This window comes from Megachile rotundata, chromosome 16 (genome assembly GCF_050947335.1).
Source record: "Megachile rotundata isolate GNS110a chromosome 16, iyMegRotu1, whole genome shotgun sequence".
NCBI classification, from domain to species: domain Eukaryota; kingdom Metazoa; phylum Arthropoda; class Insecta; order Hymenoptera; family Megachilidae; genus Megachile; species Megachile rotundata.
This window is the reverse complement of record NC_134998.1, coordinates 1,899,605-1,926,372: the sequence shown is the minus strand read 5'-3', so window position 1 is coordinate 1,926,372 and position 26,768 is coordinate 1,899,605. Positions and strand designations below refer to the sequence as shown.

Below are 26,768 nucleotides of genomic sequence, written 5' to 3'. Positions count from 1 at the left end.
GCGTCTTAAATGCGTTGAAAGGACTTTAAAGCACGCTTTTCCTTGCACTTGACGTCATTGAAATGATTGCATTTCATGATGCAGTTTTCCCTTGGTTGTCATCGGAAATTTTCTCCCGGATATTTGGGAAACCTCTTTTTGTTGAGGAATGGAAAAATAAAGTGTAAATTTGGTGGATTTCTCTCTTTATTGAAATTTGAAACATGAATATTTATTTCATAATTTCCATTCATAATTACGGTTGTTGTTATTATAATTCGTTTTTATAAATGAGAGTATTTTTCTTTTCAATCAAGAACATTTAATTCTCAATTTGAAAGTTAGTGCGAAGTTTACGGTACATTTAATATGCAGGATATAACAACGATAAACCTGTACTACTAATAGGAATTAAAATTCGATTTTGTTATTGTTCATTTCTTCGTTCCACACTTTGATCGGCCTCGTGAATAAGTTTGACGATCTCTTTTGCGATTTTTTCGTTGCATGCTCCAATTGCTCTCGGTTTCATGATATCAATCTTCTCTCCTGTAATTCACACATTCACAATGTAAACATCTAATTTTTTCATTCAGACGCTTTGAAGGATTAAAAGATACAATAATAAATAAAATATAGGTACCATATTCAATTTATAAAAGAAAATAATAGTTTAGTCAAATTTTTGATGAATTTATCATGATAATAAAAGCATTAATTGATCATTGTATATAGTCGTGTCTGTTTGCGTAACATTGTTTGAATCATGAGTATGGAATTAGAGTAGTGAAAGAGTATGAATTCGTTACTGGGAATTTCAGGTTCAGAAATTTAAACTTTACTTGAAAGATTACTTAGTTTTAAACATTTGTTTAAAAAATTCATTTGATTTAAATACTATATATTAATTTTTTAATTTTTAGAATCAATAGTGTTTTTCATAACATTAGAAACAATTTTTACTGTATTGAAGAGTTGAACAATTTTGCGAGTATAAAGGTTATAAAATTTCAAGTAGTTGAACTGTTTGAATAATTTGAAAAACTTCGAATATGAATTGCAGACTACATTCGAAAAAAATTGTTCAAATGTCTGATATTAATTTAGATATACAGGGTGCGGCGCCAAAATCCGGACAAATGAAAGATTACTTTCAAACATAATTTTTTTTTGTGAAAACGGAAATATTTACAACTTTTTTTTTACTACATTGTTAATAAGGCTTAATAATAAAGAACCCTTTTATTCAATATATCCTTCCTCTGCTTGAATGATTGCTTCCAATCTTGCTCTGAAGCGTTTGTAGGCCCGTTTTAGTGCCTCACGGTCCATATCGGCGAATATTGCCTTGATAACGGCTTTCAATGATTCTATGTATGGATGCATGGATTTGTTGGTAACCCTTTCAACAACGTTCCATACATAATAATCTAAAGGATTTAAACCGGGCTATTAGGAGGTCAGAATTCTTGAGCACATTGAACGATGTCGGGTGTTCTGACGGTACGCTCCTTTGAGTCAGTCTTCCTGGATGGTGTCGCAAAACCTTCGTTTAATTTTTCCGACACATATTTCTTCATGACATCGTATACAGTCGATTTCGGGTACCCGACGTAACGAATAATTCCTGTTGCTGTGCGGCCTGCGCGAATGCTTTCGATAACCGCGGCTTTTCGGTTATATTCTGCGCTTGGTTTGGACATTGCGACTATTATGAGGGTTAGACTTTTTAATACATATTTAATGTTATTTGGTTGCCAATCGCGAACTTTGCAATAAGTATATGACGGCGAGAAAATTAAATTAAATTTTGTCCGGATTTTGGCGCCGCACCCTGTATACGCTGGGAAACATTGTATAGTTTCATTTAAAAAATTAGCGGCTTAAGAGAGATTTTATTTATTAATTTTTCGTTGACAAAATTTTATATTTGCGAGTTTTCAGATTTAGAAATTTTTGAATTCTAAAATTTTACAATTCTTAAAGATTCAGATTTAGAAACTTAAAATTCTAAAATATATAAATTTGAGAAATTTGGAATTTGGAAATTTTAAAATAATAATTAGGAAATTTGAGAATTAAAAAATTCAGAAATTTGAAAATTGATGGACGTAGGAATTTGGATCTAAAATCTAAATCTCTAAATACCCAAATTTCTGTATTCTTAAATTCCTTAATATCTATGTTCATAAACACTCAAATTTACAAATTTTCAAATTGCTGAATTCTTAAATTGTCAAATATATAATAGCTATAGGCATTTGTCGCCAAAATATTATTCCTTAAGTGCGAACTCCACTCTTCCAACATTTTAAAATTATCTTAAACACTATGTTATATGTTTGTTTTCAATAAAATTGAAGATATTTCAATTCTTAATATTAACTACTAGTACTTGAATTCTTAGTATGCTGACAGTGTACTCTCAACTATAAATTATATTTGAACGCAATCGTGTCTCTAAAATTATTATCAACAAGGACATTTCGTGTACGAATCGATTGAAGTTATGCAAAGTTACCTGTTACGCGATCAACTACAACACCACCTGCTTCGGAGATGATTAATGACGCTGCTGCGATGTCCCAGGTTGAGATTCCGGGCCCCTCGATGTAATAAGCCTCTACGATTCCCATTGCAACATAACACAGTGATAACGCTGCTACACCGAGCGTACGGATTCTATAGAGGATAAATCAAGATAGGAAAATTATACAATTACAGATACAAATGCAGCAATGTTAACAGCTCTTCTTTTTCTACACTTAAATGTGTTTATCCAAAGCTTGATTTAGATTTTTCAGAAAAATGTTCAGAAATCCAACCTTTGTTTTGATTTAAATATCAAATGTTCTATGTTAGTTTACTTGGAAATGTTTGTTCTTTTTACACGTGGATTGTTTGTGTTTTATTTTTGGATATTTTGCTCCTCTTAATTTCATAACTTTTTTTAGTTTGTACTTTTTTTTATTATTTTGTTTTTGTACTTTGGCTGGATTGTAATAGTTCATTTTCTGAAATTAATATTTAGGGATTTTTTGTCATTATTAATATATATTTGCAGTCAGATTTATACGATTCAAGACGACAATCTGAAATTTTAATTTTGAGGCGCAATTTAAGTTTAGTTTCAAATTCCAAAAGATTGAGAAGAAATGTATCGAGAGGCAAATTGTTTGAAATAAAAGTATTTTACGGCCCATAAAATATTAATAAGCAAAGTATCATTAAAAATGATGAAAACTTCTGTGTACATCTTACATGTATAAACAAAGTAAATATCATATTTTCTGTAAATAATTTTACAGAGAAGATTTTTATCTCTGTAATATTAATTTTTTATTGAATGAATTTTCAGAATCATGTTTATTCTTTTTAATTGCAGTTAAATCGAAAGAAGTATATATTTATTTCTGCAAATTGCAATTTATATTTCATGAAAAATATAAATATATTTCAATAGAATTTTAACACGGAAAGTAATATTTTTGATATAATTTTTACGTCCATAGATGAATTATTGCTTAATTTAATAGATGTTATCCTACATATGTTTTGTAATAACAAAGTCTAAAGTATGATCCTAGAGTAAAATAAAAATGTTGCATAATAAAAAACAGTAGAAATTTTTTTTTTTTTTTTTTTTTTTTAAATAATTTAGCTACATACAAGTTTAACAAAATTAGGTAATAATTATACAGAGTGTTAAAAGAGCATTACGTTCCTTTAATTTCATTTGATGTTCATTATGAGATATAGTGATATTTTTATATATTTTAGTATTAGACCTTTTTTTGCAAATTTTCATTTTTTATCGAGCGATAGAAAAAATGATGTTTCTTAACACCCTACATAAATGGTTTTAAATTTCCTTCATTTAATTATGAATATATCTTTGACATGAATAATCAAAGATTCAATTTTCTGGATAGTACTTACCCCTGTGCTTTTTGAATAATTCGCCGTAATCTTTCAAGTGTTTTTTCCCTGAGTTCATCGACTTTTATGAAACCACTTTCCATACACACTAAAGCTTTTGACAATTCTGTAAAGATACCAAGTTTCCATAAAGTTTTTGTTTTATAATTTATGGTTTACGATTTAAAACTTGATGATTCAAAACTTTATATCCTGATGATTTGATGACGAGATATTGTATGTATACTGGGGTAGACCTTAGCTATAGAGTGGAGAGGTAGCTAATAGCCTCAACTTCTAATTGACTAACTTTCCATTTTTATTTTCTAAATATTATTATTTCGATATAGAGAAGTTTCTCGTTTAAAAATTTGAATAAAAGAAATAATTTTATTAACAAATACTTTTAAAATAATTTTATATTATAATTTTATTTTTGTGAGTCAGTGTAGTATAGTATACTTGTTGTAGGACATGTTTCACATTCTGTATTGATACAAATTAAAAAATGCGCAACACTTACATAAGTTAAAATTAGAAACACCAATTTAAATCTGAAATACTTCATTCGTTATCGTTTAAAACTCACTAAATGATCTTTATTGTGTGCATTTTATTATCTGTACATAGTATGTACCACGTTGAATTATGAGTGACATTGTGCTTCAGTAAATTCTACAAATCACTCAAAGTAAAGTCAATAATCGTGAATGAGGTCTTCTGCAAATCTCGATTTTTAAGATAGTATATCATTTTAGAAGACAGCACGTAGAAACATTTGTTATCACGCGACAGAAACAAGCCTTGATAAATTTATCATTTTAGTTCAGAATCACAGATTCTGTTTTATTATCTTTGCATGATTAGTATATTGTTTGAATGATTATTATATTGCATGTTGTTAATACTTTACCGATGAATTACTCCATCATTAATATTTGTCTAAACTTGACAAAAATGTTTGCATTTTTAGTTTAACGAGAATCTTTCTAAGTGAACACGAATTAGTATTATTAAGTAAATAATATTATACGCACAAATCTTACGTAAAAAGATATTAAGTTAGAATGTTAATAGAATTAATAGTACGTGAGTTATTTTACATTCGCAGTTTGAAGAATCTTCCGAATTGTTGACTTTTTCATATCGTATTTGAGTACCTTCTTACGCAAACAACCGATTTGTGAAATATTCCAAACTCTTAGACTTCTGTTTACAAAAAAAGTTAAGTACAGCTTAAAATTTCTCAGATATTCTCAAATATGAGACTTGTAATAACTATCTCTCTGATAATACGGTTTTTTGTTTGAAATATTTTTTCGAATATCAAATATGTAACGGTTGATTAAAATATTTGAAATATACTTTTGAACAATTACTTTTCTCGTTTAAATAAGACAATGTTTGTAATGTGAAATATGATTTCGACAAATCAGATATTTTTGTTATAAGAATTTAAAATACAAAATAAACTGTTTTTACTTTCAATTTTACATGATATTCAAAATATTTTTTTACAATAAAAATTTCAGTATGATATTAAAATGCAAGAATTCATAATAGTTTTAAACTGAATTCATTTTTTTCTCAAATGTACTAAGTTGTTCGTTCATAAAGTGTCTCGTTGAAAAACGTTATGACAGAATTTGTTTTCATTCCGGTACTGATAGTGAACAAAACAGTATTGTGTGAATAGAACATCCTATAAAAAGCTGTCAACAGAAGAAGGAATGATTGATACCAACAAGAAAAGTATTGAGTGTAATATTTTCAGAAATAACAGGCATGAAAGAAAAACAAGTCAAATTTTCCAGATACAAGATCAGTCGATATCTTCAATATCGTGCAGATAAAATACTAATTATGTTGTAAATAAATACTGTTTAAATATTATTTAAAAAATTCACAAATTTTGTTTTGAGAAGTCTAATTATATTTATAAGATAAAATAGACAAGTTACTATGTGACTTGTGCTAATTATAACTAATGAAGGAAATGAAGTAAGATCTTATTGACATTGTTAATATAATTGTTGTCTTAAAGTTGTGCGATTTTATAGAACACAGAGAATCAAGTGCTTATAAATACAGAGTAAGTTTCATAACATAACGACTTTAAATAACTCATAAATTGTTTATAACAGGAAGAAATTGTTGAACAAAACTTGCATGATTTGCAAAAGCATAAGTAATTGTTGTATTTGTATTCTTTATTAATATAGGAAGGTAATCTTACCAAGATATGAAGATAATCTCTTTACGATACGATGGTTTTAAATTTCCACTTTTTAAATTTGGACAACGTATGAAATTTTACGTAAAAACGTATAAGAAAGTAAAACAAGAGACTAAAAATTATTACTGAAATATTTTCAATTTTATAATTTTATATTAGAAAAGAGATTTAATAAACGTGACTGTAACCGAGTTTTGTCAATAATAGCAGGTCATATTTCTAAATACAGATTTTGTTAGATTTTAACAAGTTAAGTGTGTTTAACGACTATATCTGTCATGGAGATGTGGCAGAATTTTGTGTCATGACGACTATATCCGTCATGCGTCAAATGTTGTTACAAATTTGATATTTAAATTGTAATTTTGGCGAAAACTAAATTATATTCGTAAATTGTAATATGTTTAAAATGTTTAGAGGTCAACACAAAATGAAATAAACAAATAAAAAGTGTAAATGATTTGAGATGGATTCATAAATTCTTGAAAGCTAACTCGTCATCGCTTGATTATCGCGACACACACTGGTGCGCGTTTTGCAAAAAGATTGTCACAGTTAACTGGTTATACGAGGTGTGACACAAAAGTAACGAGACTAGTCCGATAAATCATTATATCTTCAGAATCAGTTCTCCGTGACATTATCACCTTCAAAGTAGTCCCCTTCAGCATTCATACACTTTTGCATTCGGTGCTGCCATTGCTGGTAACAGTTCTGGAACGAGGTTTTTGGAAGTCGTTTCGGGAGATTCTCCGTTTCTGCTTGATCATTTTCAACTGAGGTGAAGTGGGTTCCCATTAAGCAAAATTTAACTTTAGGAAATAAAAAAAAGTCGCATGGAGCCAAATCAGGTGAATAAGGAGGATGCCCCATCACAGTAATATTTTTACTAGTCAGAAACTGCTTGGCAGACAGTGCCGTGTGAGCGGGTGCATTGTCCTGGTGCAACAGCGATTCATCGCTTCACAACTGTGGCCTTTTTTTCCTAATTTCTTCACGAAGTCTTTTTAGTATTTCAATGTAATAGTGTTAGTTAACAATCTGACTACTGGGAAACCACTCAATCATTACAATTTCATTAATGTCGAATTTTGATTTCGACATGCGTGTTTTTTTGGGTTTTGGGGATCCTGGAGACTTCCACTGCATCGACTGGCGCTTACTTTCTGGGTCATAGGTAAAAATCCATGTCTCATCACATGTTACAAAAGAGTTCAACAAATTTTACAAGAAACTTGATGTTTATTCGCTGTTCGGTTTTTACGTTAGACATTTTTCCGGCAAAATGCAGTTGCACGTGTTCACTAAATAACGCAATACTTCCAAATGGTATGACCGATTCAATCGAAATTGGTAACATGGATAGAGGAGGCATGTGGGATGATGCCACAAAAATAATTGCTGCCAATTCCATTGTTTTTTCAAGCTACAGACCTAGTCTCGTTACTTTTGTGTCACACCTCGTATATTGCTTGAGATTTGTACCTCATCGTCAGCTCAGTTTTCTAAACTCAGTAATAATAAAAATGATACCGAAGTTACTGTGACAGATATAGTGTGCCACTTTTATTATTATGTTCAGTAACGGTGAAAAGTGTAATAATCATTTAAGCTAACATATACATATGAAATTAAATATCCTAATAGAAATCGAACATCGCACTTTTTAAAATACACAAAGTAGCATTACAGTCGATTTTAATAAAACTTTTTCTTATGTATGTAGAATACATATTATTGTTCTGTTAATTGAAGTTGTTACGTTAAAGAAATCACCTTGTATGATAAACTATACTTTTATGACGTAGGTTTATACGTCCTTGACACTAAAATTACCACAGCAATTAAATGACCATTCTACTAGTTTCTCATTTTAAGTTACAAAATTATTGGGTTTTTAAAGTCTACGTTGATTTTTATTAAGATAAAAAGACGTGTATACGCAACATGCCGGAAAAGTAATGGAACATTTTAAATTTAACGAAAACTAGCGCCATCTATTGAAACAATATTTTATCTGAAAAACTATATGTTACTACGAAACAAAACAATCATTATTGGAATCGATTAACAAGTTGTGAACTTCTAATTTAAAGCGACAGTATCTTTTTTCACCTTGTCACAATATGATGGAGCAAATATTAAATTTTGTTTCAAGCTCAGTAAAACTTTTACAGAAACATTTGAATCGATGAAAAAAAATTATGGCGATGGTTGTTTATTACACGTTCGAGTGGTATAAGTGAATCCTTGATGCTTTGAAAGACAACCCAAAGCCAAAAAAAAAAAAAGAAATCACGGTTAGTTGATGGAAAAAGTGCGTAAAATAATTGCCTGCGATGCAATTTCAACTGTGAGATGGCGAACAAATTAACACTAGAACTACCGACATTAAATGCTCGTATATCGAACAATGAAAAATAAAATGAAAAGGGAAATAAATAAGTACTTAAGCATCAAGTAACATATAGAACTAGTTTTTACCTCAACAAAATATGACAGACATTTCCATAAAATTTTGTAATATAAAATGAGAAATTTGAAACCAGTTATTTTGACTGGTTGGTAGTTTTAGTATTAAATTTGTCCAAATGTAATGTCCAGGATTCACGAAATGGGATTTGAAGAAACGGAAAGTCTGTGCTCGGTTTGTTCCTCACGCCTTAAATAATGAGCAATAATTTACTCGCGTTGAATATTGCAGACACCTTATCAAAACAACCAGGCGAAACTGCATATTCTTAGAATCGATTGTAGCTCATGATGAGACATGATGTTTCAATCCTCAAACAAAGCGCCAAAGTGTTACGTGAAAGTCCTTAGGTTCTTCGAAATCGAAAAAATTGGGATTCCAAAAGTTCCGAGAGAAGGCTTTGCTTTTACGATTTTAAAGGTATACTTCGGGAATTCGTTCCACGGTGTTAAAATGTCAATGGATGTTATGGAACGCTTGTGGAAAAGAATCGTCCGAGTGCGTTCCTAAAATCAAACGCCGGAAGTTTTTGTTGCATGATAATGCATCATCTCACAGGATTCTCACTTTTCGTGAATTTTTAGAAAAATAAAACAGGTCTGTGCGATTCAACATCCTCCATATTCGCTTGACTTATCTTTATGTGATTATTTTCTTTCCCCAAAACTCAAATTGGTCATGAGAGGAAGGTTTTATGACAGTGTTACACAAGTCCAAGTAGTCGTAACTTGGGTCATTGAGGCGATTTTGCAAAACGACATAGAAGATTTATGCTAATATTGGTTGAACGTGCCCAGCAGCGTATTGACGCGGAAAGGATATGTTTTGAATACAAAAATTAATTTTAGCAAAATTAATTCTTCTGTTTTTATTTAAAAAGTTCCGTTACCTTTCCGACATACTGTGTATTAATTTATGTTTTATCATTCGTTTATAATATTTTAGCACTTCCAAGTTTTAAGACTATAGGAATTTGGAATCTTGCGATTTTGGAATTGTAGAATTTCATGATTATAGAAATTTGAAATTTTAAACTGTAGGATTTACAAATTGTACAATTTAGAAATATTGAGATTTAAAAATTTTGGAACTTCGGAAAGATCTTAGGACTTTAATTTGTTAATTAACACGTTGAGTGCGGCGCCGATTTCGCTAGACTTTCCGCTCAGCCGGCAGCGCTCGGCTCGGTATCGCCTAAGCGCGTGAGCAATTGACGCCGAGCACTGCCGCCTTACTACGCCGCGTGACGCGGAGGATCAACACTTCACTGGACCGAAAAGTATAACCAGAAGATTACTTTGTTTCACTGCTTAGTTTGAGGTTTTGGCTGTGAGAATGGGGCGTTCAATGCCCATGTATACAATTTATAAACATAAGGTACTGGGGCGGATAATGCCAGAATGGCCAAAATAAACTTCATTAAATTTTAACTTAAATTTTTTATTGTCATTTATAATTTAACCCTTGACAATGGCGGTCTTATGCACCGATGTCGATCAAACGAGAATTCCGCAGTCAGTCCCTAGAATCCACGCCCCTTAAACGAAAAATCGATTGCCGGTCCCCAGGGACCGGCGCCGGCTGAACGGAAAGTCCACTGCCGGTCCCTAGGGACCGGCGTAGCACTCAACGTGTTAAAGATTGCAGATTTTAATATTATCAATTGACGATGTAGATTAAAACTTGGTTTACCTTGAACCTTGGAAACTTTTATGGGTTTATCGTTCAAGAACGCTCCGCGTCCTCTTCTCGCAGTAAATAGCTGCTCGAGAACAGGATTATAAACGATACCAATCACCATTTCCTTCTTAATTGCCAGACCAATTACAACACAGGTGTGTGGGAAACCGTGAACGAAGTTGGTGGTGCCATCGATGGGGTCTATAATCCATGTAGGGTCGTCGGTTAATTCCGGAAGTTCTTTCCCAGTTGATTCCTCGCCTATGAATCTGATATTAAATGTCTGATGTTTCTCTGTTTTTATTTGCAAATTAATATGAACTTATCAAGTACTTATTACGCTCACTCATTTATGAAACTTTACCACCTTATTGAGAATATCTAATTGAATATTCCTGTATTCCATGTTGAAGACGGCTAATTGTTTAAAAGGTATTAATTATTAAAGATTGTTATTCTTCAAAATTTTGAAGTAGAACACATTGACATTTACACACCGTGGGAGGCATAATCAAACGCTTGACTATCAAAAAGATTTACGGTTCAAATACCTATTACATTTAAAAATAAGTTGCAACGTTTTGTGAAACCTGTACAAAATAACCATTTTTGTGTACACTGTGATTTAATAGAACTCATTTTTTTTTTTAAATAAATAATATTTATGTTCTTTCATGATCTTCAAATTATTTACCATTTGGAAGAGATAGATGAATATAAGTTGCACCGATTTTTTTTACATATAGACAAGCGGAAAAAACGTCCACTTCAATTATTTAGTAGATTAAAATATATCTGACTAGGCATAAGAGGCTAAGTAAAAGGTGGAACAGTTTTTAACACTATTTTTATAACGATTTTGTGTATACCTATTTCGACCAAAAGGTGTCTGTTGACATCTTTTCGTTTGAATGCAATAGCTTAATTCATTAATCTACAAAATATGCATAAATATAGCGGTATACACTAAAGTGCAATATGGCGGGAAATAAGCTAATATCAAAATTATGCTGCAACTTCTGTATTTTCCGTTACAACTGAAATTGGGATTTTTTAATTTGATTATAATTGATATGATGTTGCAAAATGGTGTTGATATTTATATGTAAAATGGCTTAAAATTGGACAGTGTCATGAAATCCTTAAGGTGTCAAAAGGCACCTCATGGTAGAATGAGTATACCATATGCACATTTTTAGATTTAGAATGAGCAGGAAAAATACTTTTGCTGAATTAATTTAATCATTATTGTCTGAGAAGTTAAAAAATTAATTGTGGAGAAATGATTTCAGTTAGAGAATAAATTAAAGTTAATATTTGAAAGGTATCTTTTGACGCCTCTTGGTAGAAATAGTGTTAGCCCTCCTAACACCGTAGAGTTAAGCAGCTAGCCATCTGCTTCCAGAATGAAGTATATGAATGTTTAATTAGATATAAGGCGACAAAGTTTTATAAATGTAGGAGCGTAATACTTGAAGAGCTACCTTCATAAATGAAAAGCTTTTTTAAAATTGTAATAATGTGTTTGTGTCTTAAACAAATTCACACCTTCAGTGACAGTGTTTTGACAATCAAGTGACGCATAGGAGGAATTTCATTTATATTGTCAATTTCAAGAATTTGACATTTCCACAGCTCTATATATGGCAGTACAGCTATTAATTTACTACACGAGAGTTATAGATAAATATAAATAAATACAATCATTGAATTAATATCGTGAGCTAGACATTTTAGTTGTAGAAAATGAAGTTTTAATGTAGGGGAATATCATTTGAATATTATTTATGCTAAAAGTAAGAAAAACATGCTAAAAAAAAATATTTTACCAGTTAGTCAATGTAGACAAGCAGTTAATGAGGAATGTATTTAATTTTCCTCTGAAGCCTTATATTATAACATTTTTCTATAATTCTTTAGTTTTTTAAAACAGTTAGAAATGATCTAGTCTTATAATTAACAATATACATCTAGAAAATATTTATTCTATACTCTGTATATTTATTGTTAACATGTACTTTACATGCAATCGTATCTGTTTTGATACTATTAAATTTCTTGAAATTTTATCTCTATAATTAATATTTATATATCATTGTTATGCATAACAGAGTTTTAAGCACTTTCGCAAGATGTGTTTTGGAGACGACCACTTTAATTAGAGCACGATGTTATTAATGATTAAAATTCTTTCATACTAACCGATTGAAGTTCATTAGTTTCGTCAATAAATATTCGAAAAAAATGTACCTGTGATTTGGGAATTTGGATTTAAGATTGCCGATGATGACGTCTTCTATTTTCCGATCATATTCGGTCACCAGGTCCCAGTCCCCTAGCTTCTGGTTAACATTCTTCATACCGTTGATGGCTGTTTTGAGTATCTTTGATAGAAAATCGTGTAAGCTGGTTACTTTTTACTTATTTTAACATTTTAGATGGTATTTGTGATTTTCTATTTGGTACAAGAAAATTTAGAAATTGGGATATTTGAATCAGTGAAATAAGAATATGCTGTAGGAAGAGTTAATAACGAATACGGATTTCCTTAAATAAATAAGAAAGAATAATATTTTAGTCGTCTTATTCAAATCTATTTATAAGTTAACAATATTATAAGTCTAAATAAAAGAACAACATAGTCAACATTAGCATAACAGTTAAATAAACTTTGGTATATGATTTTGAAAGATGATTAAGCACTTAGTACCGTCCATAGCAAAACCTACTACCGTAACTCGGTACAGTTTCAGTATAATATACAGTGATCATAAATATAGTGATCCGAACATTCAAAAATATCGACACAAGTCTCGTGTGCCCATTTGTGGCAGTTTAACACGTTCCGTGCCAAGCCGACTTTGCCCAACTTGGCATTTAGGCTACTTGATGTTTTGACTAAAGACTGATGTGCAAGGTGTTAGGTAGGTCGATGGAAAGTTTGCAAGGGATAGTAGAAAAGGTCATTTGGATCATATTTAGCTATATACACTTTTATGTAAAGTATCATGGTTCATGAAATGTTAGCCACTTTGCTAATTTTGCTTATTATCGGACATTTCCGATAAACGATTATAGAAAGTTTATTATGATCTTTATAAACTTTGTATTTTTTTCTTATTTTCAGAAGATGTTTTATGTAAACCACCTAATAAAATATTTCTGAATGTGATTCTAAGTATTTGGTAAGCGAATAAAGCTGCATGCTGTGTCGTGTAACTAAAGTAAATTTTTAATCGTTCTTTTTTCAAAAACAGATAGTTCCTATCAAATAAAAATGTTTTCAAAAACTTCTTCGTTTTGTTACAAATTTGAAGTTTATAATAATCAGCAATGCTTTTCGTATTCTATTGATTTCAAAGTAACTTTCTAAACAATAAAAAAATGACTTTTTTGATCATTCCTACATAAAGAATCCCCTCTTAAGGACTTTTGAAGTTTTGACGTTTGTTAAACTTGTAATAAAAATAACTACGAAACAATCTTTATTAGATCAAGAACGGAACATGTATGTATGTAGGGGTCAGTTGAGACGAAAGTCATATCTTTCACATTGAGCCTATTTATAAGTCTGCATTTAAAGATACAGAAACCAAAATAATACTATAAGAAAGTGTGTTTGTTGGTATTTAACTCAAATTTAGCTTTACCTTGATAAGTAAATAAAGAAGGAAATAAAAAATAATCAGAACGAAGGATTTGTCGTCCGATAGAGCTGTACGACAGTTTTCGACAATCAGACGAATTTACTGTGATAATGAAATGCATACCAATCATCAGTATTATTATCAAATACAGCGGCAATTATATATAACAAACAAGAAAATTGACTTATTCTGTTTACGGACTCCTGTTTACGAAAGGAATAAAGTAATAAAGATAACAATTGCAGACAGACACACTTTTGGTAACTGACTCATCAGGACGAAAGTAACATTAATTATTCTGCAAAAGAATTAACTAAAAATATTTGTTTTTGACACAGAATATGATTTTTATTGTTTCTTTGTGAGAACCATTTAAATGAACATATCATATTTTAAGTAACGATAAAAGTAATATTTGTGCATTTAAATAATGAAAAATAGACTAGTTTCAAGCATTTCTTTAGTACTATATGTGCAATTTATTTATGTATTCCTAATTACAATTATGACATGCATAATACATCACCCTTGGTACCGTGTCTACAAATTTTTGTTTCCATAGTAACATGTTGCTTTTGTTCCCAAGCTAAACACAAGTCATAACCTACAGATTATACATGATTTACTGAAATTAACTATGGGAACCTATAAAGTTATCTAAGTACGCTTTAACAAGTGATAGGTTTAAAATTAATAGTTTGACTATGGTACTAACAAGAAATTAAATAGTTTGACTGTTATATTAACAAGAAAATTAGTAAGACAGTGGAAATCGTAGAAGTTTATTTGAGGGTTCTGAATTTCCAATTTAGTTTAACCCTTATTGGTCGTAAGTCACCTACCACGTGACTACGTTGGCGCTGCGGTCGCACATCACGTGGGAAATGACAAAGATGGAACCTGTCAAAATCCTAATTTTCGAGAAAATAAAACTGCGCGATATATTATTGAACGTCAACAACAGGCAATGAGGATAGATTAAATAGAAAACTATATATCTTGCAACTTAATGCTAAAGGAAAACATAATGATTGCTTAGTATGTTCTAATCGTAAGTTGCATGGAGGAAGAAAAGCAACAGTATATTTCTGTGAAATGTGCAACAGAAAACTTATAAATAATTATTTGAAACTCATATATTTGTAATACACCTTTAAAACAAAAATGTTATTATAATACTGAAGATTTTTCGCATATTCACGGAAACCTGTTAGAATCTACAGAGAGTCACGTATGAAGAACTAGCGACCGATAAGGGTTAACCGCCAATCAAAATGGCCTCATGGTAATACATGCGATTCATGGTATTTCTCGTTAACGATTAACGGAACAGAACAAATATTATGCAAATGCAATTATGAAAAACAAATTGTCTAAAAAACAGTTGTGAAAGCGTGGGGAAAGATGTGCAGCTTTTATCACGTCATTACTTTTGTTTCCACTCTCTCCTACCTTATTTTGAAATATTGTCTTCTGTCTTTAAAATATTCAGTACTCTTTAAAGTATTCAGTACTAAAGTAAAGCATTTAGAAATTTTAGAATTTAGTACACAAGTATGTGATTTTTTTATATTTTACGAACTTTTATCATTGAATGTAAAATACAAATAATCTTTAATCATGTTTAAATTATTGTATAACAGAATTATCTTTATAACATTAGCTATATTATGGTATTATTTTATAATTAATGTATTTGTAATCTAACAAATGTTTTACTGTTTGAAGTTACCAACATTACGTCAAGTTTTTTGCATAAATACAAATATAAATAGTAAAAGGAACATTAAGATTTATTAAAGAAAACTAGGCCTATCAATTATGGAACATTAATTAACTATATAATCTCATAACTTATGAAACATTCATTAGAGTTTTTATCAAAAATGCAAAAAATTGCAATAAGTGCGCGATTCATAACAGTTTCCCAGGTTTATAATGAATTTCGTCTTTCCTGTTGTTCACTTTTCCACGATCGTGTATACAGCTGCGGGGATATAATTTACTGTGGTGTTGCATATTATTGCATGTCTTCTTTGCTATTAATAACTAAGCAATTTTTCATTTAATTGAATGCAAAACAAACATCATGTCGGTCTGCTAACTTACTTGTTTTTCAGTAATCTATCAGTTTTCTCGTGTAGATGTAATAAGAATTGGACAATCTCTAATTCGCAAAAATTGATTTAAAATTAGTAACTAACAAAAGTTGATCACCGAGTTGATCTCGAGAACAAGATCAAGATCAAGGTCAAGGTCGTTAGGGCAGAACTCTCTTCTGTCATTGTTTATCCATATTTTATGTATATTTTTTTATACGTATTTATTTATGCATATATTTTGTGAAAATTATGTAAAGGGATTAAAAATTAATTTTATATTAAGCGTTAAGGTGAAGTGGAGTAAGTGCAGACCGGTTTTTGTAAAGTTGGTATTTAAACGTAAGTATTTTCAGCCTGCCATGTAAATACTTAATGCTGTCGATATCGCACGCTTTGCACAATTACTACTATTTAATTAATATTAACTAGGACCTTAATTTTCCTTGTACATTTTGATTTTGATAGGAAATTGTTTAAAATGTCAACTACTCTGCATTTTTCCCGAAAATGGGGTAAGAGCGTAACTTGAAGTTAAATACTTTGAAACTTTATATCATGTGCAATGGGGCAAAAGCAGAATTATTAACAAATCTGCTATAAAATGCTTTTTACTGCACTATGCAAGTGCTTTATACTGCAAACAAGTACTTAGCTGAAATATAAAAGGGGATATAGTGAAACAAAACAAGGAAGCAAACGTACTAAATGGAGAAATTTCGCTCATATTGTAATAAAAATAGCCTGTATACGCACTTGCCCCGTTTACGAACTTACCCCACTTCACCTTATAATTTAAAAATGCCGATACGATAACAAAAAATACATCAATACGGACTAGATTTACTAGATTTACGGACGCTTCATAACCACTTACATTTAAATTGAAACTAAATTATAAAAATAAATAAATAATGAACAATACATGAACCGCCTTATACCATGATTCTTCATCTCGATAGAGGTTAACATACGTTTTGCTTAAAACTTCTTAATAATTTTCGTAATCGAATGTGCTAATTTTTCTGTGCCTGTACTGGTGACAGAGTTAGAATGTAAAACAATTTTGTAGATCACCTAGTGTAAGAAGCTTATGAGGTAGTTATTGTATTATAGAAAGGAGATTAGGCTCTTAGATAGCTGATAATGTAGATCATTTCAAGGTCATGTCTTCTTAGATTTTACAGCGGTCATTACTTTTTAATACATTCCGTGCGAAGGTAGCAGCTCGATTCTAATGAGAAGCCATAAATTGAATCATCAGGAAGCAGCGGTTTTTTGATGACGTTATTGTTCAGAATTTTCCACTGCAATCAGTTTTCAGGGTTTGTTTCCACATATTACATGAAGCATTTCTTGACGAAATGAGATACTTTTCTATGATTTCGTCTTAGCGCTTTATTTTAGAATTATATTTTATATTTCTTTGTATTTAAGCAACTTTACAATTTATTTAAATCTTATCATACAATATAGTTTCTTTGAACTGTTTGTTAACATGTTGTATACTAAAATTACCAGGAAAATTTAGGGCTAGAGAAGCGCTAATGTACAAGACAAATATTCAGTAGTGTAAAAGAAAATATTCAACTTGAGTGAATTCTTCTTATACATGTTTCATTAAGTATATTTACCATTAAAAACGCAGCGATAGGCCTTCCAAATTATCACGTATCGCAACTTAGTTTTAAAGCGTCAATCGTAATAAAATAATTAACTTAAGCAGCTCTACCCCGAGTCATGTCGACAATAAGTTTATGAAAATATTGACCTTTTTTTTACCCAAGAAATACTTTCGCGACAGTGGCCCGAGTTTATTATTTTGAGACTAGTACGCTAATTTTCGAGACTTTTATGTTCACCTGTTCGATATCCTGTTAGATTGCTTTCTTAGCTTGACTTGCCATAGGTTTTCCCAAGACTCGCGGAAATTCATTGTGAGTCATCTCATTATTACAGGTACTTTTCCAGAGTCGAACTTTTAATACTTTGACATATACAATATGAGTGACACTTAACACTATTTCTACCAAAAAGTGTCAATAGACACCTTCCAAATTTTAACTCTGAATTATTTTTAAAGTTGAATCATTTCTCCACAATTAATTTTTTAACTTCTCAGACAATAGTTATTAAATTGATTCAGTCGATATTATTCTTCCTGCTCATTCTAAATCTAAAAATGTACATATGGTATACTTATTTCTACCATGAGGTGCCCTTTGACTCCTTAAGGATTTCATGACAGTGCCTAATTTGAAGCCATTTTACATATAAATATCAACACCATTTTGAAACATTATATCAATTATAAATACAGGAGTTGCAACATAACTTTGATATTAGCTTATTTCTTGCCATATTGCACTTTAGTGTACACCGCTATATTTATGTATATTTTGTAGATTGCTGAATTATGCTACAATATACAACCTGATTGAATAATCTCTAATAAAAACACATCAATGTATAAATAAATATATGTATTCCTCAAATTATCTACATTTAACTGATAATTTGAAAACCTAACAATTTTGGCAATTGCATTCAAATAAAAAGATGCCAACAGACACCTTTTGGTCGAAATAGGTATACATATACATAATCATTATAAAAATAGTGTTAAAAACTGTTCCACATTTTACTTAGCCTCTTATGCATAGTCTGATATATTTTAATCTACCTCGAAAAGTTGACGTTTTTTAAATAATTGAAGTGAACGTTTGTCATCTGTCTGTATGTAAAAAAAATCGGTGCAACTTATATTCTTCTATCTCTTGCAAATCAGGCATTTGTTTGCATTCAAACGAAAAGGTGTCAAAAAACACAAAATCGTGGTAGAAATAGTGTCAAAGTGTATATCCGGTTAGGGAGGTCCAAAGTGCCTTTCGGCTAAATTAATCAATGAGTATATCAGTTAATAGAGCGTTCAAAGCAAATCATTTTTGTCAAGTACCAAAATGTTATTTCTACTTGAAGAGTAGTTTACAGGACGAAATACAATTTACAATTTAAATTTTATATTTTTTGTTGTACCGTGGAGGACATTTTGAAAAAAAAAAAATGAAAGATATTATGCTCTATGCCGTACTTGTTTGTGAATTTTTTTCAGAATTTTTAAACGCAAGATGAATTTTGAAAAAGTTCTAAATGTTCAAAAATATATATATTTTTTTAATAGAACTCATCACGTGACCATATTTATAATCTTAAAGTAGAAATGTCTTGTCGTGATTATTAATCTGCTGTTTTCAGATTTCTTAAAGTGGGTTGAAAAAATTAAAAACCGATACTATGCGTGAAAAAGTACTTTTCGTTCTGAATTTGTGTGCCTCCTTTTTCAGTATATTTATTAAGTAATCTTAAATAGGTTCGCGTTCAGAGTTGATACAAATAATATATTAGTTAGGGAAATAAAATGTTTTCAAAAATTTTATAAAAAATATAGTCAAATCTGAAAAAATGTAATTTTTCTTTTATTGACTTTTTCTAAATATAGTTTACATGATTTGTGAATTTAAATCGTGACTTTTAGAACATTGTATAAAATATTTTACTTAAAATAAAGTATTCTGTTACTTCATTAAGTATTATATTATACAAAACTTTCTGTTAGTTTTGTCAGTAGATTGAACCATAGTTTATTCACTGTATGTTGTTAACACGTTCTTCTTTTATAACAAATGCATACATGACCTTGAACCATATATTTTTAGTGTATTTTATTAAAAAAGCAATGCCAAGTAAAATGGAATTTTTCAAATATATTATAAATGGTTAACAGTAAAAGATTTAAAGACTCATTCTATATCATTTTTACAAAGATAAGCATGCTTGAAATTCGAAAAATCCATATGCAGTATACAATGACAGTGTACAATATACAGTATAATTACACTAAATAATTGCAAATTACAATTTTGTTTGTGAAACTTTCTGTTGAAAGTACATTAATATTGAAGCATATTCCAAAAGAGTAAGCATAACACTAGTGATTAAATGAAGATCTTGATCAATTCTCTTTGAAAAAGTAATTAATACTTGTGTAATAAATCTATAGTGATATGCAAAATTTGTAGCCCAATTTCTTATTTAAAGCAACAAAACTTGTTAGCCAACCCAATATTTACTATTTTTACTGAAACACTCCGTACGTACGTTACAATTAAAAATAAAATTCTATTCAAATTCATAAATCATTCTGACGACTATTACTGTCACTATTAAGTAATGTAATAACATCATACTGTTAATTGAGTGTGACAAAAGCCATGTCACACGCTTATCACCAAGTTATAGCAAACACGAATCTGTGTTGGACGGAACAACGCGTTTAATGGGTTAGCTGCCATATTAAAATACTTGAAAATTTTATTAAGATTTATTTTCATTTTTAACAAGTCTTATGAAATGTTTTCACAATATTATTATTTATCAAATAATAGATTTGTTACATTTATTATTCATCCAGTAATAAATAAAATTTTTACACTTCTTATTTTAGATTGCAAGTAGTTAATAGAAATATGTTCAGTTAAGTAAATTATCACATTCTTAATTATAAGGTAAATGTCATACTGATCAAACGGTTAAATAAACAGTTAAGATAACTATAATATTTTTGATATTTACGCAATATTAACAATGCAATAAATTCACTAAGACTAATTTGTTTAAGAATTCGACCTCGTGAAGTCTGTACCGATAACTTTGATTGCTTGGTCAGTATCACATCACTAGTGAAATAAAATAAAATAAATTGAAATTCTTTATTATCTAACAAATCTAAACACCTTTACCATTTAAAAAATTGTATAACAGTTACAACTGTAACAAAAGTACTTCCTTGCCTGCTCGAGTGATTATTAAACATATTTAAAGACGTTCTATTGTATAATATTTTTGTGTGACATTGAATTATAAAAACTAAAACAGCTAATTTTCACATTTTGATTAGTTCAAATGTTTAAAATAAGCAGAAATGTACTTTTTAACGGAATTCCCACTGAACTTTACCCGGCTATGTTTGAGTACTATGGCTACCTTATGCACGGACATTCAAAGTGTTAAAGTCTATCACGTCTCGAACTGATTTAATTGGATTACAACGTATTGCATTAATATCTCGATGTCTCTCTCCTACCAATGTTAATTTTTTACACGATAATCACTTATCAATGCGAATATCAGGTTCTGTGGCTTACTTGAGCAGCATCGTGGGTCAGTTTAATGGCGAAGTCGTAGTAAACGTCCTCCGCGTAGCGTGCCATTTGGCTTCCTGGTGAATGGCGAGATCCTCGGCGTGAAAACAGGTACTGTTGGGAGCAACAGCACAGGCTACTTTTTATTCGTATCGAGTTAGAGCGTGTCGTAGGAACGATTCAAGGATGACTCGATTCATCGATCTCCGTCCATCCGTACAAGTTCGCCACGCAGATTCTCTTTCTCTGATTACATTTAATGATAACGAGGTTGATACACGCTTAATTTGACAAATAGTCGTCTCCATGGCTCAAGATATGATGCTTTTTATAAGATTTAAGTGTCTAAAGCTTAACTGGAACTGTGAGTTCGTTTAAAATTAGGGAGCTTTCGAGTATCACGTACGTAAATCAATTTAATACCTTTATATTTTATTTTTCTTGCATTCTTGTTTAATTGAGACATTATGCCGACGTATTATAGATTTGAAGATTATTCATCTTTAGAAAATACCGTTTTTCTTTATTTAAAAATTATTGCCATTGACAATTTGGTAATCAACATTGTCTCAAAAATCAGTTGTATTTACGTTGACTGTTGATAATACGCATATTAGGCATTTCTCTTTACATTTTAGTTATAACAATGCTGTTGATAGTTAATGAATTTACATAATGCTTTATTATAATTTTTTTCATTTAGTAAATAGATTTATTATACTTTAAGTGAAAGTTGTAGTGTACTATTGATAGAAGTTTCACCGATTTTGGAAAAGAGGTTTTGAACTGATGAATGAAGTTCAATGAATTTAAAAAGTTTAATAATAGTGAATTGCAAAGTTTCTTCAATGAAATTCCATTGAATGTTTAAAAGTTTCGACTAATTTTTCGTCTAGAATAAATAAATGACATTAACAAAATGCAATTTGATTACTAATTTTTTTTATGTAAAAGAATGATTACGAATTCGTATTACTTTGTATTTTTCAGTTTTTCTAAAGTTCGTAGATAATAAATATTCAACTAATTTACATTGACATGTTTCTTACATATAGCAGTACATTATAATCATAAGCTCTGTTCAAAATACTCATATTTTTGTTACTATTACACAATTTTTTATCGCAAATAATTTTCTGTAATAAATGCTTTTATGGAATACGTAAGACTTTTTCAAAATGACAAATTGCACTGTTTTCCTATTTTATTTATTTATTAAAATATTACCTTAGAATTATGAAAAATATAAAAAGTGTGTTAGAGTATTACTACTGTCTTTCATTGTCTTAATGATATTTTGAAATATTCACGAAAACTGAAATTTTAGCATTATTTTCGCTCGATAAAATTTCTAATTTTTATTTTACTAATTATAATTCAAATATTTAATCACTGTTTTCCTAACAGTCTACTCTCTCAAAGTTCTTGATATGGTTTGAATGTATTAATGTAGCAATTAATTAAATACTTCAAATAAATCATTTTAATCAAATGAAAATGAGTTAGGATCCAGTTCTATTGAATTTATATATTGGCTGAGATGATTAGCTTCAATTTTGTAATTAAATTTTCTTTCCTTCCTGCTGAAATCTTTTTTGCATTGACTCCTAATTTTGAAATTTGGAAATTACTGTTTTTTACGACGGGAAAATTTTATTTCTAAAATTTTAAAACATTATTTGTAGGTATATGGTAACACTCATCCCATTTGTTCGCGCCCGAATGCTCGGATAAGTATGACGATTGAGGTAGGAAAAGTGATATTCACAATTGCAAAGTGGACTGTATATAAAAGCTTTACTGTTAAAACTTGGACGCGTGACTTATTAAGGTTCTGTCCCTTCGAAAATACAAGTTCGAATCCGTAAGTGTCCGACGGTCAGAACACTAGCAAGCCCCTGTGGCTGTTGAGAAAATTCTGACGCTTTCCCCGAAAATCAGGAATAAGGTAAACCCTTGAAGGTTCCCCTTCCAGAGTTGTTAGACGTTTTTGGCGTTCAAGTGGGGTTGAGAACTTTCCATATTTTTACCATGTGACAGGCAACTGTGATGTTTTGCACAGTTTTCTAATTTCTCTGCCTGCCACATGGTTTACAACATTAACCTCGACCCGAGTCAACCCTGGCCCAACGATGGGCTGACGGTCCTGCCATAAATAAACTATTATTTATGGGCCCCTAATAAGTTCTCAACACTATTCTATATCAAAGCAAATATATTTGAGATTACAGTATATTATTACAGCATATAATGTATTATGTCAATTTTACTGTACATAGATTTAATGATCAAGGTCTAATCGAGGTTGTTAATAAAGTTTTTACATTTGTAACTTAGATTAAAAATAACTCTGAAACAACATTAATGGTGTTCTTAAAAACTGAAGCGATACACGATCGGTTATTATAAATAATTATGAATACATTTTAATATTTCATAACATAGTATGGTGGTCAAACTCAAGGATAGAATTTGTAAATTCAATTAATCACTTGCCTCATATTACTCCACTATTTTTGTTAATTTATATTGGGAAGTTTCTTCAATCAAAAAATCCAATTGCTATTTTATAAATGTTAATTTCGAATGAGTGTATCTGTTGCATAGTGCATTTACAATGATAAAAACATCTTATCTTTCCTTTTTAAGAAAATTCCATTTGTTTATTTTATTTTTAATTATTTTATTTATTTAAAGAATTTATTTTCGATTCAATTTCGGTTTCATTCATTTTTAACTGTATCTAATTTAGGTTATCTAATTTAGGAAATGATGTATGTGGGATTCGGTAAAGGGGAATTAATTTTTGCGTGGTATGAGTGTGTGTGATGTACGAGTGTGAAACAAAAGAGTGTGAATGTGTAGTATAAAAAAACGCGACAGCGTCGAAAGGACAGTCTAGTCTTGGCCGAACCGTAGAAACGTGAACTATCATCAATATATTAAATTTTGTATTCCTTTCAATTTATTAAAATATTTACTATAACTTTAATCCGTTTCTCATCTTCTTGCTCCCATCCTACATGTATGGGACAGTGGAAATAGTGGATAATTATCTGGAGACCAATTATGATAAATTAATTAGACGGTTTCTTAATTTCTACCAAACTTGTATAATATTTTAAATTTATTTAAAACTGTAAAAATATATGAAATTCTAATTTTTAAAAATATATTTAAAGATAAAAATATAGTAGATAGAACTCTTCAATTAAGGAAGCCAAAATAAGGTCACTAGATTTATTTTTAAAACAAAGTTTTCAGAAAATATACGATCTTATTTTTACTTTTGTAAACGGTACACACTTTTCGGATGACTTAAAATACTAATGAAGGAGATATTTAGGATGAAAATACTATTCTGCATCGAAGTTGATTAAAATATTGTTTCAAATAGAAAATATTATATAATATATTTTATTTTATCGAGTGAAATATTATTTCAAATCGCAAATAATATCTAGTATATTTTAATATATCTTAGATTGAACCTGCATTGTTGATAATAAAATAATTTATTTGCAAGACAAGATTTTAAAATAGTATTTGAAATAATGTGATATATGATGAATATTGGAAATGCTGAGCATTATCTTTGAAACGTGTTTGGTTATTTTTATTTTTATTTCTAACGCACAAATCTCATTTTTAAATACACTAGTCAAAAGAATTAAGGGAACAGAAAAATTCCTTAAATTTTTAGGTCATATTCAAATTGCTCTGCCTCCGTTGAAATTCATCACAGGAGACATCCAGAATAGTCATTGTGAAGCTTCAAGTCTCTAGTTTTCGACCCTTTATCTCAAAAATTTTTTGGGCCTTTTATTACTAATGAAACATACAAAAAATCGCGATGAAAAAATTTTAGAATTTTTTTTCTTTCTTTTAAGATTTGTATAGACATAGGAAAATTTTTTTGACTAATGCTACTTCTAGTTTGCTGTTCCCTGTTCCTTCCCCTATAATTTGCACGTCCATGAAGTTTGTTTCGATGATCGGTCGCAAAGTTATGAGCTACCAAAGCCGAAATGACTCTCTTTCCTTTGATAGTCATTATCTTATGAACCCACTATCGAACAAAAATTGTAAGGACAGTTCCAGAAAGCGAAGAATGTACCCTCTAAGATGGGTATATCAGTTTCTGATTAAATGTTTTTTTTTTAATATGTAATATTGATGTAAAGAAACGTTAAAAAACGGTGTTTTTTCCTCAAATTACAAAAGTTACGGTATCTCTGTAAATAGGTATCGCAATGATTATGCCTACGTTTTTTTTTTTAAGCTTATAGTGTCCACAAAAGGTATGCGAAGTTTCAAATGGCTCCGATTCTTTGTTCCCTATGACCTGATGGTTCAAACTTTGAAATTTGTACGAAAAGAGTTAAGGAAACGCCATTACTGTTCCTATCCGCGGCTAATCCGTTTGTTGGGTAAAAAAGGTTGTGTGATCTTCGATAGTAATCCTATTTTTGGAGATTGAATGAAATTTGGAAAATCGACTTTTACACTGATCATGATTTCTTTGAGAATACAGTTTTATTGATTCATATATCAGTATTTTTACAAGACTCAGTAATTTTGGAGAACAACTTTAATATTCTATTAACCTGTTAATCGGGGAATTCCCTTTTTAATTACGCAGCGTACAACGGGCGCGAACTTTTTCACTAGAACGTACTTTCATATTATTATTTTTTTTTTTATTTAGAACATGTCCACCACTCTCAATAGCGAAATGATACTGATTTTCTCCGTGCCTTAAATTCTTGTCGAAACATGTATCGATGACTAATACCTTTGTTGTACGAAACTATACGTCCCACTCGTTCCAGGGCGCAATTATTTTAAGGACGTATTTACATGTCCTACCCGTACACGCTATAGTTTACGTTTGACGTATTTATACGTCCCACCCGGTTAACAGGTTAAAATAAGATAATTCTATAGTTCTGTCTGTTGAGTTTTAAGTGTAATATCTTCAGGTAAAGTAGTGCCTACTAAGTTTCTTTCAGAACCTGATACAATTATTGTGACCAAGTATCAACTAGGTATTATATAAAATAATTATATAAAAATTAAATTGACACATTTATTTTATGAGAATTATTTAAAAAATGAAACGTAAATAGATTCTTAAACTCATTAAAATAAACCTGAAAAATAAACTAGTATTTTTTTAATGAAAAAAAAAAAAAACGAATATTTTTTGCATAATATAATTTTTTAATTTAACTTTACGATAATTCCTATTAGCCTTTCAGTTAATTTTTAGATTGCAAAAAATATAAAATGAGACGATATCTCTGGTTTTTCCAAGTCATGTTGATGTGACTATTGTGAGGTCAATATTAATGCTTATACTTATAGTAGAAACCAGAAAATGGAAATCTTAGAACGTTGATTTATGAGAATAATATAATACTAGGTCTTCGTTCGTAGTCGTATGATTTATAATTGAGAATGAGAAATAAAATCTTGGAAAATGACAGAATATTCTGTTAACTTCTTGAAGCAACAATACAAAAACGTCATGAT

General features: G+C 30.0%; 2 protein-coding genes across 9 annotated transcripts in view; one reads left to right on the top strand and one right to left on the bottom strand.

Annotated features, from left to right (window-relative positions):
• brm (ATP-dependent helicase brm) overlaps positions 1–26,768 on the top strand; it is a 100,044-nt gene that overhangs the window by 4,628 nt on the left and 68,648 nt on the right. For 7 of the 8 annotated variants that reach the window (XM_076541508.1, XM_076541503.1, XM_076541507.1 and 4 more), the window contains one exon: positions 22,919–22,981. The exons of the other annotated variant lie outside the window; for it this stretch is intronic. In XM_076541508.1, the coding sequence (XP_076397623.1) occupies positions 22,919–22,981 (63 nt within the window). The remainder of the gene's footprint in view (positions 1–22,918; positions 22,982–26,768) is intronic. 8 annotated transcript variants of the gene reach the window in all.
• LOC100881353 (uncharacterized) lies at positions 180–21,465 on the bottom strand. Its single transcript, XM_003702578.3, has 6 exons — positions 21,237–21,465; positions 12,537–12,670; positions 10,299–10,555; positions 3,919–4,024; positions 2,501–2,661; positions 180–528 (listed from the first exon to the last, which is right to left on the bottom strand). Exons 1-6 carry the CDS (start codon positions 21,300–21,302, stop codon positions 407–409), a joined length of 846 nt encoding a protein of 281 aa, XP_003702626.1. The 5' UTR covers positions 21,303–21,465; the 3' UTR covers positions 180–406.

Bases quoted from the DNA above. Each gene is read 5' to 3' on its own strand.
- LOC100881353 (XM_003702578.3), bottom strand. From the start codon at position 21,302: ATGGCACGCTACGCGGAGGACGTTTACTACGACTTCGCCATTAAACTG. The intron at 10,556-12,536 runs GTACATTTTTTT...ATTTAATATCAG, and splicing joins TCCAAATTCCCAAATCACAG to ATTCATAGGCGAGGAATCAA. The intron at 529-2,500 runs GTAACTTTGCAT...TGTGAATTACAG, and splicing joins TGTAGTTGATCGCGTAACAG to GAGAGAAGATTGATATCATG.